The sequence below is a fragment of the Symphodus melops genome (assembly GCF_947650265.1).
Source record: "Symphodus melops genome assembly, chromosome: 3".
In the NCBI taxonomy this organism is placed as follows: Eukaryota; Metazoa; Chordata; class Actinopteri; order Labriformes; family Labridae; genus Symphodus; species Symphodus melops.
In genome coordinates, this window is record NC_136693.1 from 207224 (window position 1) to 225027 (window position 17804).

Below are 17804 nucleotides of genomic sequence, written 5' to 3' on the forward strand. Positions count from 1 at the left end.
AGTGTGTGTGTGTGAGTGTGTGTGTGTGTGTGTGTGTGTGTGAGTGAGTGTGTGTGTGTGAGTGTGTGTGTGTGTGTGAGTGTGTGTGTGTGTTGGATTTATCGCCTTTTTCAGAGCGCCGTCTCAAGACGCCGTGGTCATGTCCCTGTACATTGGTCACGTCAAGATTATGGCATTTCAGCCAATCAGAAGCCTTTATAGTCGTATCCCACCAAAGACAGTGTAAGAGATATGGACGTCTCACATGTCAAACCTTTTTACCTTCTGATAAAAGCATGTTATATGAAACAAAGAGACGAGGAAGAAGAAGTTGTTCGTGTCTCTGCTTTGTTACGGCTGCAGGTCAGTTTTCTCTTCCTGCGGCTGCGTCAGTCCAAAGACTGCAGCAGATAAACTTCTTCTTCTGCAGGACGCCGGCGCACGGAGCGGAGCGGGCGGGACAGGAAGTCAGACAGCAGAACCACATGAACAGTTAATGACTGAACATGGTTTAAAGTTTCACAGACTCGATGAAGCAGCTTTAAAGTGTTTATCTCAGAGGATTCTGTTCCCTAACCCTAACCTGTTAAAAGGTGAAATCACTACTTTTAAATTCACACATCAAGTGAAGTTTTTTAGTTTGAATGTTTAGAGAATAAACTTATAAATGACTTTATTCTGCTGATAAAGGTTCAGACATTAGCATTAGCATTAGCATACATTCAAGGCATAGAGCCTCCAGTATCGGGGGGGAGGGGCGTCCTCAGAGTGAGACAAGGTGACAGGTATCAGTGAATATATAAGGTCACCTGCAACACCTGCTAACATGACCTTTATTTAACAGGTAATTAACCCTTTGAGATCCAGATGAGGTCACGAGGTGACGTGTCCACGCCATGATGAGACACCTGCTGTCTTAACGTGAGGCGTCATCGCAGTCCAACCAAAGCTGCGACGCTAACCTCTTCACGGATCACACACATGTGGAGGCGTACGTCAGTCTGTAGAGAATGCAGCTGTGACCAGGAGGGCCGCCTGATCCAGCCCCGGTCTGGACATCAGTCTGGAGGTTGTGCTGGTTTCTGGAGTACAGCAGAGATGCTATTGGACGAGGCAGCGCTGTGGGACGCAGGAGGAGCAGCGTCAGCTGTTTCTCCCTCATCGTCCAAGCACCATCAAGAAGGGGGCGGGGCTTCTGACGTCAGCTCAACCTGGCTTCTTTGACTCGTGGGCGGTGGTGACTCAGCGTGTAGCGCCGTGGTCTCCTGCAGCAACATGTCGGATGTTCAAACATGAATCTACACGCTGAGTCATGCTTTCTTTGTTCCCGCTGCTTCATGTCACAACACTTGAGTTGTTGTTTATGATTAACACTGTTTTTATATTTAAGTTGTGTAGAGCGCACTGCAGTATATAACTGAACACAGTATTATTATTATTTATTAATATTATTATATTCTTATTATTTATTAATATTATTATATTCTTATTATTTATTAATATTATTAGATTCCTATTATTTATTAATATTATTATATTATTATGATTTATTAATATTATGTTATTATTATTTATTTATATTATTATTATTTATTTATATTATTATATTATTATTATTTATTTATATTATTATATTATTATTATTTATTAATATTATTATATTATTATTATTTATTTATATTATTATATTATTATTATTTATTAATATTATTATATTCTTATTATTTATTTATATTATTATATTCTTATTATTTATTTATATTATTATATTCTTATTATTTATTAATATTAATATATTATACAGCTGCACTGGTTTTATTACACTGTCATTCACTGCACAGCCTGAACCTCCTCTTCTGTTTATACTTCCTCATGTTGTTGTAAAGCAGAGACACCTAGTGGACACAACGTGTATCACAGCTGGATACACAACAAACACATCATGCTCCTGTCAAGACCACACTAACCAAGACCAAGACCCAGACCAAGACACACCTGAGACCAGAAGGCTCTGAGACCAAGACCAAGACACACCTGAGACCAGAAGGCTCTGAGACCAAGACACACCTGAGACCAAGACCAAGACACACCTGAGACCAGAAGGCTCTGAGACCAAGACCAAGACCAAGACACACCTGAGACCAGAAGGCTCTGAGACCAAGACCAAGACACACCTGAGACCAGAAGGCTCTGAGACCAAGACACACCTGAGACCAGAAGGCTCTGAGACCAAGACCAAGACCAAGACACACCTGAGACCAGAAGGCTCTTAGACCAAGACCAAGACCAAGACACACCTGAGACCAGAAGGCTCTGAGACCAAGACCAAGACACACCTGAGACCAGAAGGCTCTGAGACCAAGACCAAGACCAAGACACACCTGAGACCAGAAGGCTCTTAGACCAAGACCAAGACCAAGACACACCTGAGACCAGAAGGCTCTGAGACCAAGACCAAGACCAAGACCATCCCTGATCACCATATTGTGTAAAGTGGGCGTCACTGATTTAGAGTAACAACAGGAAGTTTGCTGCTCTAAGGATAAAAATCAAACTACAAATAGAAGTTATTGATTCTTTTAGAACGTTTTCCTTCTCAGCTCAGTGGTGGACTGGGCCGGTCTTCTGCCCGGTCTGAGCCCGAGACGAGACCCAGTAAAATCTTCTGATTGCGTTGGTCTAAACCTCAGCTCGTTGTCTGTACACCTGTAACAGTTCTACTGCCGAGGATTGTGGGAGTTGTAGTTATAAAACCTTGAACACAATCATCAACAGTTTTAAGTAGAAACACAGAGAAACTCCTTTAATATATAAATATCAGTTTATTGTGATCAAATATGAAAACACATATTTATTAAATAACCATCCTGTTGATGCAGAGAAAACAGGAAGTGAGATGGTTTTAATGAAGACGCAGTTTGAAGGAGACAAAGACATAAAAAAGTCAAATCAGGTCAAATGGAGAGAAAGGGTTTAATTGGTGCTCAGGTGTGAAAACGAACAGGTACAGACGTGAGAGGAGTCACGAGGCTTCATGACCATGTCAGACATTAATTCACCTTTAAAACCTCAGGATCACAGTTTAACTAAGAAAACATTACGTCTTCAAAAATCCATGAGAAAGAAAACCTTAAAATAAATCTATAAAGAAAAGTCACATTTAAAGATTCTTTCAGCTTTTTGTCCAGCAGGGGGCAGCATTCACAGACTTCATGGACAGAAAGTTGACTTGCCTTTAATGAAATAATACTAAATAAAAATTCCACAATTATTTTAAATCAAATAATTACAATTTTTAAAAAAAATATATAAACATAATAAAATAATGTGAAAAACAGTAAAATAAAAAATACAATAATAAAAGAATAAAAAAATATATTTAAATAAAAAATGTTTAAATACTCTGTTATACTCTGAAGTGAAACATGAACACCTGGACATCAGTGCTGGTTTCAGTCTGATTACATTCAAACCAGGCTTTTTAGCTTTTTAATGAACGTGTGATTATTGTATTAGCAGCAGCCGTTCACACACTTTTAATCACTTCCTGTTTCTTTCATTGGCCAGTTCAGGTTCAACTGTCACAGCGAATCAAGGGGAGTGTGTGTGCGTTTGATCAAACAGCGTGACAGATTCTTTGTGTTTTCATGGTCTACAAACCTTTAAACAGAAATCTGACGGGATGATTTCACCAAACACATTTCTGTTTCCAGCTGCACGATGTTCACGAAGCTAACGTTGAGAAACCTTCACTGAAAACCTGCTGAGTTACAACTGTTTGTTAGTTTGTTCAACAAAGACAGATACAGGTGAGATACAGGTGTGATACAGGTGAGATACAGGTGTGATACAGGTGAGATACAGGTGAGATACAGGTGTGATACAGGTGTGATACAGGTGAGATACAGGTGAGATACAGGTGAGATACAGGTGTGATACAGGTGTGATACAGGTGTGATACAGGTGTGATACAGGTGTGATACAGGTGAGATACAGGTGAGATACAGGTGTGATACAGGTGTGATACAGGTGTGATACAGGTGTGATACAGGTGAGATACAGGTGTGATACAGGTGTGATACAGGTGTGATACAGGTGAGATACAGGTGTGATACAGGTGTGATACAGGTGTGATACAGGTGAGATACAGGTGTGATACAGGTGAGATACAGGTGAGATACAGGTGAGATACAGGTGAGATACAGGTGTGATACAGGTGAGATACAGGTGAGATACAGGTGAGATACAGGTGTGATACAGGTGTGATACAGGTGAGATACAGGTGTGATACAGGTGAGATACAGGTGTGATACAGGTGTGATACAGGTGAGATACAGGTGAGATACAGGTGTGATACAGGTGTGATACAGGTGTGATACAGGTGAGATACAGGTGTGATACAGGTGAGATACAGGTGTGATACAGGTGAGATACAGGTGTGATACAGGTGAGATACAGGTGTGATACAGGTGTGATACAGGTGTGATACAGGTGTGATACAGGTGTGATGTGTTACTTGTTATAGTTGGGGCGCACACAGGTGCAGGCCACAGGTACGGGGATAAACCTCTTGCTCAGTCTGTAGCGGTCTGCTCCGCAGCCCCTCCTCTGGTAGGTGAGCAGCGAGGCGTTCACTGTCACTGAGTTGTAGTTCCAGTCTTCTTGTCCGTTCACGATGCAGTGTTCACACAGACAGTCTGCGAAGGCGATCACAGGAGGGATCCTGTCCGGGTCCTGGTTCAGTCTGAAGCAGACGATCACAGAGAGCATACTCACTCTTTCTGCAGAATAAACACTCAGCTGCTCTGCTTCTTGGACCTCTAGTGGACACTCAGGGAACTGCAGGATGGTGTTCAGCGTGATGCTTGAAGGCTCTCTGTGTGTTTGTGTTCTATCTCTCCCCCTCAGGGCAATCAACAATCTCTCATCACATCTCATTTCTTTCTAAAACAACAACTGATTTTGTTGCCATGGTATCTTTAGCCCCGTTTCCACCCAGCAGTCCGGTCTGGATCATTACAGTCTGGTCCGGTCTGGTTCAGTACAGTCTGGTCTGGATCAGTACAGTCTGGTCTGGTCTGGATCAGTACAGTCTGGTCTGGATCAGTACAGTCTGGTCTGGATCAGTACAGTCTGGTCTGGTCTGGATCAGTACAGTCTGGTCTGGATCAGTACAGTCTGGTCCGGTCTGGTTCAGTACAGTCTGGTCTGGATCAGTACAGTCTGGTCTGGTCTGGATCAGTACAGTCTGGTCTGGATCAGTACAGTCTGGTCCGGTCTGGATCAGTACAGTCTGGTCTGGTTCAGTACAGTCTGGTCTGGTCTGGATCAGTACAGTCTGGTCTGGTCTGGATCAGTACAGTCTGGTCTGATCCGATGATGGCAGCGCGACACCGAAAATAAATCCAACGACAACATTTCATGTGGAGCGTCAGAAGTGATCTGATTCCATCTTCACTCGACTGAATCTCACCTGCTGATTCTGATGCATGTGGCCCCTGATTCAACCCTGATGTGGCCCCTGATTCAACCCTGATGTGGCCCCTGATTCAACCCTGATGTGGCCCCTGATTCAACCCTCATGTGGCCCCTGATTCAACCCTGATGTGGCCCCTGATTCAACCCTGATGTGGCCTCTGATTCAACCCTGATGTGGCCCCTGATTGATCTCTGATGTGGCCCCTGATTCAACCCTGATGTGGCGCCTGATTGATCTCTGATGTGGCCCCTGATTCAACCCTGATGTGGCCCCTGATTCAACCCTGATGTGGCCCCTGATTGATCTCTGATGTGGCCCCTGATTCAACCCTGATGTGGCCCCTGATTCAACCCTGATGTGGCCTCTGTTTCAACCCTGATGTGGCCCCTGATTCAACCCTGATGTGGCCTCTGATTGATCTCTGATGTGGCCCCTGATTGATCTCTGATGTGGCCCCTGATTGATCTCTGATGTGGCCTCTGATTGATCTCTGATGTGGCCCCTGATTGATCTCTGATGTGGCCCCTGATTGATCTCTGATGTGGCCCCTGATTGATCTCTGATGTGGCCCCTGATTCAACCCTGATGTGGCCCCTGATTCAACCCTGATGTGGCCTCTGATTCAACCCTGATGTGGCCCCTGATTGATCTCTGATGTGGCCCCTGATTCAACCCTGATGTGGCCCCTGATTGATCTCTGATGTGGCCCCTGATTCAACCCTGATGTGGCCCCTGATTCAACCCTGATGTGGCCCCTGATTGATCTCTGATGTGGCCCCTGATTCAACCCTGATGTGGCCCCTGATTCAACCCTGATGTGGCCTCTGTTTCAACCCTGATGTGGCCCCTGATTCAACCCTGATGTGGCCTCTGATTGATCTCTGATGTGGCCCCTGATTGATCTCTGATGTGGCCCCTGATTGATCTCTGATGTGGCCTCTGATTGATCTCTGATGTGGCCCCTGATTGATCTCTGATGTGGCCTCTGATTGATCTCTGATGTGGCCCCTGATTGATCTCTGATGTGGCCCCTGATTCAACCCTGATGTGGCCCCTGATTGATCTCTGATGTGGCCCCTGATTGATCTCTGATGTGGCCCCTGATTGATCTCTGATGTGGCCCCTGATTGATCTCTGATGTGGCCCCTGATTGATCTCTGATGTGGCCCTCCTGGAGGGGAGAGACGCCTCAGGAGTGTGTTGAATGTGTCATGTGATGTCGGTGACCTCGGATGTGTTCTGGATCAGATTCAGCTCTCAGTAAAATGACTAACTGAGCAGGTCGGTCCAACCCTGGAGTGTTTGATTCTGCTGCCACCTGCTGGTAGACTAGTTTACCGCAGTCCTTAAAACACAGGACAGACACATCTGGATGCTGTTCTTGAATTGAATTGAATTTCCCTCGGGATCAATAAAGTATCTATCTATCTATCTTCTTCTCTTGTACCTGCGGACGACACACCTGCACCTGTACATGTTCACTCCTCATGCTCATCTCCCTGAACTCCAGCTGAGAGCTTTGAAATCTGACCTCAGTGATTTGTACAGCTTTATTTGTTTTTTTTAATATAAATAATTTTTTGTTCATTTATTTTTTGCCTTGATGTGACGTCACGCTCACCTTTCTTGATATGCAGTCTTTGTGAAAGAGGAGCACAAAGTGTTTTTAACCCTCGACAGTCTTTGAATTGTTCTTCTGATGCTTCTGATCGGCCTGGATGTGTTTAAATGTTGTCAAATAAATCTGTCAGTTTAGTATTTGAAATCCCTCGTGAATAGAGCTTCAGCACCTGTACAGGTTTGTCAGCCTACCTGTACGTCCAGGGGGACAGGGCACGGTCCTTCAGCGTCCCGCGCATCTCTGTGGCGGCCTGTACGCATGTCCTCCGCGGCGGCTCCGTGGGGACTCCAAGATCCTTCTTGTAAAATTTCCTGAGATTGTCCGAGCGGTCTTTGAACGCATCCGGACCGAGACAGCGGGAGCCTCTGCCAGGTGAGACGGTGACGGTGTGCATGAGCAGCCAGCCGAGAGACAACACCTGTGGACGAACACAACACGTTGAACGACCCGCTGAGAGCAAACAGGAGAGATTAACGCGTCCACACTCACCGTGTGCACGCGGACCCGCGCCATCCTGGACCGGGACTAAAGGAGACTGAGTCCAGCTCCATTTTACCCGGTTTATATATATGTATGGTTTCAACACGTGGAAAGTCCTAATCCCGAGTTATTTCCTCCTGAATCTGACAGAAAAACACCATCCTCCTCTAAACCCCGCCCGGACAGGGCGGGTGCGTAATTCGAGCATCCCTGCACCTCTTTAAAAGCTCCTGATTTCTTTTTTTATCTCCAGTCTTTGCCCTCTCTCTGCACCCCTGACTCTTGGTTATTCCTCCTCTCTGTTTTTCTTTGAATCATTTGTCATCATGAAGTTTGTTCCCTCACAGTGTGAAACCTTTGGTCACATGACCATCAGTGTAGCACTGCTTATTCTTCCTGCTCTGCTCTCATAGAAACACACAACACATCAGTTCTACTTCACTTCAGCACCTTTCATTTTTAATGATTTTTTTAAGGGTGATGTAAATTGACCCGTTCGCTCCAAATCAAGAAGACATGAAGATGATAGATAGATAGTGACCTGCATGTTTCACACACACACACACACACACACACACGCTGAACAAAGGTGTGTTAGTGGAACAGGAATGAATGATCTTCTCTCTGATCGATCAAACTTTATTGATCGAGCACTTTTCATACACACATGCATCACAACGTGCTTTACATAAATCAAACAGCAACAAACGGATCCTCAGACACTGCTGAGGAAACACTGGAGCTTCAAAATGTCTTCAAAGTAAATGAGATCCAGTTAAAAGCTTGTAACATTTAACCCCTTAAAGTCAGTATGAAATCCCACCAGAGATTCAGATCACCTGAAACTAAACCCTTCACTTCAACCTTTTACCAAAACTCACTCTGTTCACTTCAATTTAATTAACGTTGGGAAATTCCCATCAGGCACGTGACGTTTAACAAACAAAATAAATAACCATTTGATTTGCCCCTACACCCCCCCCCCCACGACCCCCACAAACCAAAGACACACTAAACAAAAAGTTAGTTTTTACTGTCTCTTAGTCTGTTAAACTTCATCAGTGCAGCCGTTTCTGCATCCAAAACTTTGATTCATCAAAAATAAATAAGTGAAATAATCCAAACAGGAACAAAAACAAGGGAAAACAAAACTCGATCCCCCCTCCCCTTTTTGATGCCCCTACCACCTTCATTCAACTCAATGGAATATTATTTACTTTACACACGTTTCAATAACCATATTTCATAATTTGGTTTCCTTTTTCTTTTCATCTTGAAACAATCCTTCTTTCTGTGGCTCTGTCTCGAGCTGGACTTAAAAAGGGGGGTGTTGGTTTGTTTACATGTTGTGCTCTCAGGTCTCCAGGTGAAGAGATCCCTCACTGGAGGTTTTAGTTTGGACAAGTCAAAGACACTTCCAGAAGGACTCCAGTAGCATCAGAAGTTACAAACTAAAGGGATCAACAAGAGGGAGCTTTAAAAACAATAAAAGACGTTTGCTAAGTGAGTCTCCTTCTAATAACGCTCATCGGAGTGATCCAATCAGAACTGGGCGCCTCCAGTGGAGGCAGCCGGCGCACTCTGACATGTCTCCATTAATGTCAGGTCCTGCTTGTGTGTGTGTGTGTGTGAGAGAAGCATGTCTCTACAATAACGGAGTGAGAACCACCGTTTCCCCCTCTGAGGTTAATAAAGTATAAAAAATGAAAAAATAACCAACAAACACTGGAGATGATCAGAAACGTACCTCCATCTATAATTCATCCGATCGACGTCACACTTCATGTGGCGTGTTGCTGACCACACGAGGACGTGCTGATGGTGAAGGTGGGAGGAGCTTTGTGACTAAAACAAGAACGAAGGGCAAAGTAGTTCTTTTCAAAGTGCTGAGTAATGAAAAAAACTGCTGAGTCATCAGTAAAGATTCGCTCAGCAAGACGTTTTGCGTGTTCTTTGCGTGGGTGAGTTGAAGGGACAGGACGAACACGCAACGATATTTTATCTCATAACGCAAGTTTACCGTTAGCATTTCGTTTTGCTAAATGGACACCAGAGCTAATGTTTATGCTAACGTTAGCTAACCGTCGTTAACAAAAAAGATGAAATCACTTGACAATGTTGTTTGCTAGCATAACACTGTTCTTGGCCCATATGCTGATTGCAACATGATGCTAACGTTTTCCTTACAGCTGTCTAGTTTATCTAAACAGAACTTTTGAATGCTAGCCTGTTAGTTTAACTTATCAGGTGTTTTCCCACCAAACAGTTCTGGGAACTTTTTGAAGAGGAACTATCCAGCACGGCGTTCCCCTGAGAACTAGGCGCCACGGTGACTTCATTTCTGTAACGTTATTCCTGCGACACAACAGAAAATATGGAGGATAGTGTAAACTATTTTATTGTGTTATTTGAGTTACCTGGTAAAGCAGTGTATAGCCTATATCGGCAGCTCTTATTTTGAAAGGTTCAAGGAACGGAAGAGTGTGGTTCGGGACCCGTGCGGGGTTCGCCCCCCGTGTGCGGCGATAAAGGAGCAGACGTGTGTTCAACTATACAAGGACTCTGTACTTCTTTATGTTATAGTTCCCCAACTACAGGCGTCATAAACACCCTCGGTTACAGCGCTGCAAACGATTAACTTTTACATGGCCATACACGCTCATTGGTAGAGGCTGCTTTGTGTCATATACGCTCATTGGTAGAGGCTGCTTTGTGTCATATACGCTCATTGGTAGAGGCTGCTTTGTGTCATATACGCTCATTGGTAGAGGCTGCTTTGTGTCATATACGCTCATTGGTAGGGGCTGCTTTGTGTCATATACGCTCATTGGTAGGGGCTGCTTTGTGTCATATACGCTCATTGGTAGAGGCTGCTTTGTGTCATATACACTCATTGGTAGGGGCTGCTTTGTGTCATATACGCTCATTGGTAGGGGCTGCTTTGTGTCATATACGCTCATTGGTAGGGGCTGCTTTGTGTCATATACGCTCATTGGTAGAGGCTGCTTTGTGTCATATACACTCATTGGTAGGGGCTGCTTTGTGTCATATACGCTCATTGGTAGGGGCTGCTTTGTGTCATATACGCTCATTGGTAGGGGCTGCTTTGTGTCATATACGCTCATTGGTAGAGGCTGCTTTGTGTCATATACACTCATTGGTAGGGGCTGCTTTGTGTCATATACGCTCATTGGTAGAGGCTGCTTTGTGTCATATACGCTCATTGGTAGGGGCTGCTTTGTGTCATATACGCTCATTGGTAGAGGCTGCTTTGTGTCATATACACTCATTGGTAGAGGCTGCTTTGTGTCATATACGCTCATTGGTAGAGGCTGCTTTGTGTCATATACGCTCATTGGTAGGGGCTGCTTTGTGTCATATACGCTCATTGGTAGGGGCTGCTTTGTGTCATATATGCTCATTGGTAGGGGCTGCTTTGTGTCATATATGCTCATTGGTAGAGGCTGCTTTGTGTCATATACGCTCATTGGTAGGGGCTGCTTTGTGTCATATATGCTCATTGGTAGAGGCTGCTTTGTGTCATATATGCTCATTGGTAGGGGCTGCTTTGTGTCATATACACTCATTGGTAGGGGCTGCTTTGTGTCATATACGCTCATTGGTAGAGGCTGCTTTGTGTCATATACGCTCATTGGTAGAGGCCGCTTTGTGTCATATAGGCTCATTGGTAGGGGCTGCTTTGTGTCATATACGCTCATTGGTAGGGGCTGCTTTGTGTCATATACGCTCATTGGTAGGGGCTGCTTTACAGTAAGTTGTGTCCCCTCCTCTGCTTTCCGTCCTAAGTTCTTCTGTTAATGAGTGCAGTGATTTCCTTTCATTCTTTGTTAAGAAAATAAGCAACATCCGTTCATATATTATTCCCTCAGTTTGTCCTCCTCTGCTTTGTCCCTCTCGGCCACCAATTTTGGAGAACTCTTCCACGATCTCCTTAAATGAGCTGAAAAAAATTGGCAGTGCGCGCGATCCCACGTACCGAGGCTCAGTCCTCACGCGCGGGCGGCCCGGGTTCGCATCCGGCCTGTGGCCCATTTCCCGCATGTCTCTCCCCCCTTCCGACTCTATCCACTTTCCTCCCTCGATAATAAAGGCATAAAATGCCAAAAATAAATCTTTAAAAAAAAAAACAAACCACAAAATCAAATCTTCCTGGGAACAGGATCTAAACCTGTCTATTTCTGATGACACTTGCATTTTTAAACTGGTCAATTCAACCTCCCTCTGTGCTCGTCATAGCCTGCTACAGTTTAAAGTAGTGCATAGGGCCCACATATCAAAAGCTAAATGATCCTGCTTCTATCCAGATGTTGATCCCTGTTGTGATAAGTGTAGGACTGCTGAGGCTTCTCTGATCCACATGTTCTGGTCGTGTCCCAGTCTGGAAAAACACTGGAGAGAAGTCTTTCAAACATTGTCTTCAGTCCTTCATCTGGATTTAGAAGCTAATCCTCTGCTGGCTGTTTTTGGCACCACAGGAGACGACGTCCATCTCACTCCCAGTAAGCGCCGCACAATCTCATCTGCGTCACTTTTGGCCAGGTGGCCATTTTACTGAAGTGGAGGGATGCTGCTCCGCCCGCCCACGCCCAGTGGCTTAGAGACCTCATGGCCCGTCTAAAGCTAGAAAAGATTCGTTATTCAGTCTGCAACTCAACTATTAAGTTTGGAAAGCTGTGGGGCCTTTTCTGGAATACTTTAGGAACCATCAGGAAACTTCATTGTCCCAGATCTTGGTTATCTTACAATAAAAGCAGACTTATTTATTTTTTAACATTCAAATAACCGGCTTCCAGCTCTGTAACTTTCTGACTCGCTCCAGGTGAGAGACAGTGCGTTTTTTTGTGTTTTTTTGGGGGGGGGGGATTTCTTTATTTTGTTTTGTTCTGTTTTGTTTTGTGTCTTTCTTTGCTCTTTTTCAAAATTGTTTACGTCTTATTTCTACAGATTGAGGATGTGTGGGTACAGAAAATGACCTGTAACTGTAGATGTGAACTATGTGGATCCTCTCTGTACGTTTGTACCTACATATACAGTGCAGATGATAAAGTGTACCTGCATATCTCTGCTGATTTACAGTTTGCACACACTCGCTGCCTACCTCTGAACACTTGTACTCCTGTGGTGTATTATACATGTGAACACAATGTAAGATAAACAAGTATGTGACTTGTAAGTGTGCTTGTAACTGTGATCTTATGTTAAAGCAATTAGTGGTCTCAAGAAGAGCTTGGTTTAACATCAACAAGCATGCAGTGGTTTATTAGGGGTTGTTTCCTTCAGACTGAGTAGGACAACATTTGGGTCTAAACAGGAGTAAACAGGTGTTGATCCAGAGAAAGGGATAATAAAGTCAACCCTGCATGGAATTGTAAATCTTAAGGCCATAAGTTCAGAGTAAGTTTAAGGAGGTCAACAGTTGTTGTCTTAAGTCCAAATAAGGACATGGATGGTTTTCTGTTTTCTTTGACCAATGCTGTATAAATACTAGAGTCTTTCTTTGTTCATGAGGGTTCACATTTGGCTGGTGACTCTCCCAGGTACCATGGCTAACCTGGACTGATGCTGTTTCTTGACTTTGTAAATAAATGTCTTACATTACAAGCAAGTCAGTGTCAGCAGATTTTTCTTCATCATCTACACATCATCATCGTCAAAGGAGGAGAACTTAAGAAACTACACTCCCTTTCTGGAAATGTGTAAAAAACTCAATAAAAATATTCTTGAGAAAAACCAAACCTTGACCCCTCTCTCCCTGAGAACTACAGGCCTATATCCAATCTGCCTTTTATTTCTAAGGTCCTTGAAAAAGTGGTTGCTAGCCAACTTACATTTGTTTTAGATGAGCACAACATTTTAGATAAATGTCAGTCCGGTTTCTGCCAGCGCCATTCAACGGGTCAGCAATGACCTCCTGATGCAGGCTGATGCTGGAGAGCGCTCAGTCCTGGTCCTCCTGGATCTCAGTCATCTTTGGACACTGTGGAGCATAGTGTGCTGCCTGAGAGACTCCAGCAGAGGGAGGGTGTCTCTGGAAGAGCCCTCGACTGGTTCTCTTCTTATTTATCAGACAGATCATTTTCAGTCACTGCTGGTAAACATGCTTCGTCTGTGGAAACCCGACTTTGTGGGGTTCCCCAAGGATCTGTTTTGGGTCCTCTGTTGTTCCTGTTGTATCTGCTCCCTCTGGGACATCTTATAAGACCTTTTAAAGACGTGTCTTATCATTGCTATGCAGATGACATTCAGTTGTACATCTTTGAATGTTTCCAAACTGTCTGTTCTGTTTGACTGTGTAAAATGTATAAACGCCTGGATGTCCAGTAACTATCTCCAGTGGTACACCGATAAGACTGAGGTTCTTATCTCTGCTCCTCAACATGTTGATCCTGAGGTAAAGAAACGTCTTGGTCCTCTTTCCTCGTCTGTTAAACCTGCCCTGTGTAATCTGGGGGTCCATATTGGTCAGGCTTTTAATCTTGACCACCATGTAAACATGTTGGTTGGCTCTTCGTTTTATCATCAGTGGAACATAGTTCAGATGGGTTGTGACCAGAGCTGAGCTGGAGATGATTGTCCATGCTTGTTATTGTAACTCCATGTTTACATGTCTTGGTGTCCAGAATGCTGCTGCCAAGCTGTTGACTGGATCATCCAGACGCTCTCATGTGACACGTCTTCTTAAATCTTTACACTGGCTCCCCGTTAGTTTCCGTGTCCAGTATAAAGTCCTTGTTATTGTGTTGAGGGCCTTGCATGGTCAGTGCCAGCAGACATCACCGAGCTGCTGAGGCCTTATAACACCAGCAGGTCCCTGAGGTCCTCTGATCAGGGTCTGCTGGCTGTTCCTCACACAAGGTTAAAAACTAAGGAGACTGGACCGGTCTTCCCCCTGAGCTGAGAGCCCTGTCCTCTGTGGACATTTTTAAAAAGCAGCTGAAGACCCGTCTGTCCGAACGTGTCTGATCTGTCTCTGTGTTTTATTGTGATTGTGTTTTTAAGATTTTTCTGATTGTGAAGCACTTTGTGACATTTTTATCAATCAATCAATCTTTATTTATACAAGATGGCGGCGCGAGTGTAGGGGCTGCTTTGTGTCATATGCGCTCATTGGTAGAGGCTGCTTTGTGTCATATACGCTCATTGGTAGAGGCTGCTTTGTGTCATATAGGCTCATTGGTAGAGGCTGCTTTGTGTCATATACGCTCATTGGTAGAGGCTGCTTTGTGTCATATAGGCTCATTGGTAGAGGCTGCTTTGTGTCATATATGCTCATTGGTAGGGGCTGCTTTGTGTCATACATGCTCATTGGTAGGGGCTGCTTTGTGTCATATACGCTCATTGGTAGAGGCTGCTTTGTGTCATACATGCTCATTGGTAGGGGCTGCTTTGTGTCATATGCGCTCATTGGTAGAGGCTGCTTTGTGTCATATAGGCTCATTGGTAGAGGCTGCTTTGTGTCATATAGGCTCATTGGTAGAGGCTGCTTTGTGTCATACATGCTCATTGGTAGAGGCTGCTTTGTGTCATATACGCTCATTGGTAGAGGCTGCTTTGTGTCATATACGCTCATTGGTAGAGGCTGCTTTGTGTCATATACGCTCATTGGTAGGGGCTGCTTTGTGTCATATATGCTCATTGGTAGGGGCTGCTTTGTGTCATACACGCTCATTGGTAGGGGCTGCTTTGTGTCATATATGCTCATTGGTAGGGGCTGCTTTGTGTCATATACGCTCATTGGTAGGGGCTGCTTTGTGTCATATAGGCTCATTGGTAGAGGCTGCTTTGTGTCATATATGCTCATTGGTAGGGGCTGCTTTGTGTCATATACGCTCATTGGTAGGGGCTGCTTTGTGTCATATACGCTCATTGGTAGAGGCTGCTTTGTGTCATATACGCTCATTGGTAGAGGCTGCTTTGTGTCATATACACTCATTGGTAGGGGCTGCTTTGTGTCATATACGCTCATTGGTAGGGGCTGCTTTGTGTCATATACGCTCATTGGTAGAGGCTGCTTTGTGTCATATACGCTCATTGGTAGAGGCTGCTTTGTGTCATACACGCTCATTGGTAGGGGCTGCTTTGTGTCATATACACTCATTGGTAGGGGCTGCTTTGTGTCATATGCTCATTGGTAGGGGCTGCTTTGTGTCATATACACTCATTGGTAGGGGCTGCTTTGTGTCATATACACTCATTGGTAGGGGCTGCTTTGTGTCATATGCTCATTGGTAGGGGCTGCTTTGTGTCATATACACTCATTGGTAGGGGCTGCTTTGTGTCATATGCTCATTGGTAGGGGCTGCTTTGTGTCATATGCTCATTGGTAGGGGCTGCTTTGTGTCATATGCTCATTGGTAGGGGCTGCTTTGTAGTATCATCCATCAGAAGTAACACATCCTAAGTGTCTTACCAAGGAAACGTTGAACCCTCGACCTTCCTGTTGAGAGACGAGGACTCTACCAACGAAGCCACTGCCACCGAACAAATAAGAAACGATGAGAAATTTCAATTCAATGAAAAAACTTTGTTTTAGACAGACAACAGTAAATAAACGACAGAGCAGCTTTACTAAACAAACCAGAGAATAAAGTGTCAGAATATAAGTCCAACGTTAAAATACATAATTACAAAACTAGATGCAAAAGAAGTAATAAGTGATTGATTTACAATAGTACATAGTGACATTGATTTAGAGTCCTTCTGTTTAATTATGTTTATGATTTGAGCTGCACTCATTGGCTCTTTCACTTCGCCTCACCTTTTGTTATGTTTCACACTTCACGCTTCTGTTGTAATAAATAACTTTTATGTTACTTCCTTTTCCCTCCACGAGCCGGGTCGTAACACCCAGAAACAATAAGGACGTGCGTGCGTGTGTGTGTGTGTGTCTGTGTGTGTGTGTGTGTGTGTGTGTGTGTGTGATTGGAGGTTTATAAGAGTCTCTTATAAACCTCCAATTTGAGTGTCGTAGTTTCAACATCCATAAATAGAAAAAGACATTTATGGATCCAGACGAAGGTCATAAATATCCACACACTGATTATTCTGGTTCTTCCTCTTCTCTCATTCAGGCTGAGTTCCATTAAACAGAGAGGAACTGAAACCATGAAGAGACACGATGACACGGTGCTGGCTCCTCCCCCTCTGCTGCGCCTCCTATAAAGGCTTCACAACCTGTAATTAGACCTGCAAAGAGCTTCAGCACCCTCAGCTCTGTCACTTCCCCGAGCTGTCAAAGAGGCCTGACCCTGAAACTAGTTACCTGAGGTGTCAGGATGAGTCCAGGTACCCAGGTTCCTGCAGGTGTCAGGACAGTCCAGGTACCCAGGTTCCTGCAGGTGTCAGGACAGTCCAGGTACCCGGGTTCCTGCAGGTGTCAGGACAGTCCAGGTACCCGGGTTCCTGCAGGTGTCAGGACAGTCCAGGTACCCAGGTTCCTGCAGGTGTCAGGACAGTCCGGGTACCCGGGTTCCTGCAGGTGTCAGGATGAGTCCAGGTACCCGGGTTCCTGCAGGTGTCAGGACAGTCCGGGTACCCGGGTTCCTGCAGGTGTCAGGACAGTCCAGGTACCCCGGTTCCTGCAGGTGTCAGGACAGTCCGGGTACCCGGGTTCCTGCAGGTGTCAGGACAGTCCAGGTACCCAGGTTCCTGCAGGTGTCAGGATAGTCCGGGTACCCGGGTTCCTGCAGGTGTCAGGATGAGTTGAGGATGAGAATTAACAGTCTGTCGGTTTTTCTGGAAAATTCTCTGATATCAGACCATTTCCTAATAACTTTTGATTTTTTTATGGACGCTGCAGCTCGTGTTCTTACTAGAACTAGGAAAAGGGACCACATGACTCCTGTATTGGCTTCTCTCCATTGGCTCCCTATAAAATCTAGAATAGAATTTAAAATCCTTCTGCTCACCTACAAAGCTCTAAACGGTCAGGCACCATCGTATCTTAAAGAGTTAATTGTACCGTACTATCCATCAAGAACATGACGTTCCCAGAATGCAGGCCTGCTTGTGGTGCCTATAGTCTCTAAAAGTACTATGGGAGGTAGAGCCTTTAGTTATCAGGCTCCTTTGGAATCGTCTACCAGTCGGGGTCCGGGAGGCAGACACACTAGGTACTTTTAAGAATAGACTTCAAACTTTTCTTTTTGATAAATCTTATAGTTAGGGCTGGCTTAGGACCAGCTCATAGTTCTGCTGCTATAGGCCTAGACTACCGGGGGAACT

At 44.6% G+C, this 17804-nt stretch overlaps 1 protein-coding gene across 1 annotated transcript; it reads right to left on the reverse strand.

Moving 5' to 3' along the window:
- Positions 1-4377: 4377 nt before the first annotated feature.
- On the reverse strand, positions 4378-7811 carry LOC306821490 (interleukin-17C-like). The gene is made up of 3 exons (XM_079339951.1): positions 7569-7811; positions 7271-7497; positions 4378-4723 (listed from the first exon to the last, which is right to left on the reverse strand). The coding sequence occupies exons 1-3, from the start codon at positions 7590-7592 to the stop codon at positions 4492-4494; spliced, it is 483 nt and encodes a 160-aa protein (XP_079196077.1). The 5' UTR covers positions 7593-7811; the 3' UTR covers positions 4378-4491.
- Positions 7812-17804: the final 9993 nt, after the last annotated feature.

Coding starts and splice junctions, on each gene's coding strand:
- LOC306821490 (XM_079339951.1), bottom strand. CDS start 7,592: ATGGCGCGGGTCCGCGTGCACACG. Junction 7,498..7,568: donor CGCGGGTCCGCGTGCACACG/GTGAGTGTGGAC, acceptor GTTCGTCCACAG/GTGTTGTCTCTCGGCTGGCT. Junction 4,724..7,270: donor CTGTCCCCCTGGACGTACAG/GTAGGCTGACAA, acceptor CGTCTGCTTCAG/ACTGAACCAGGACCCGGACA.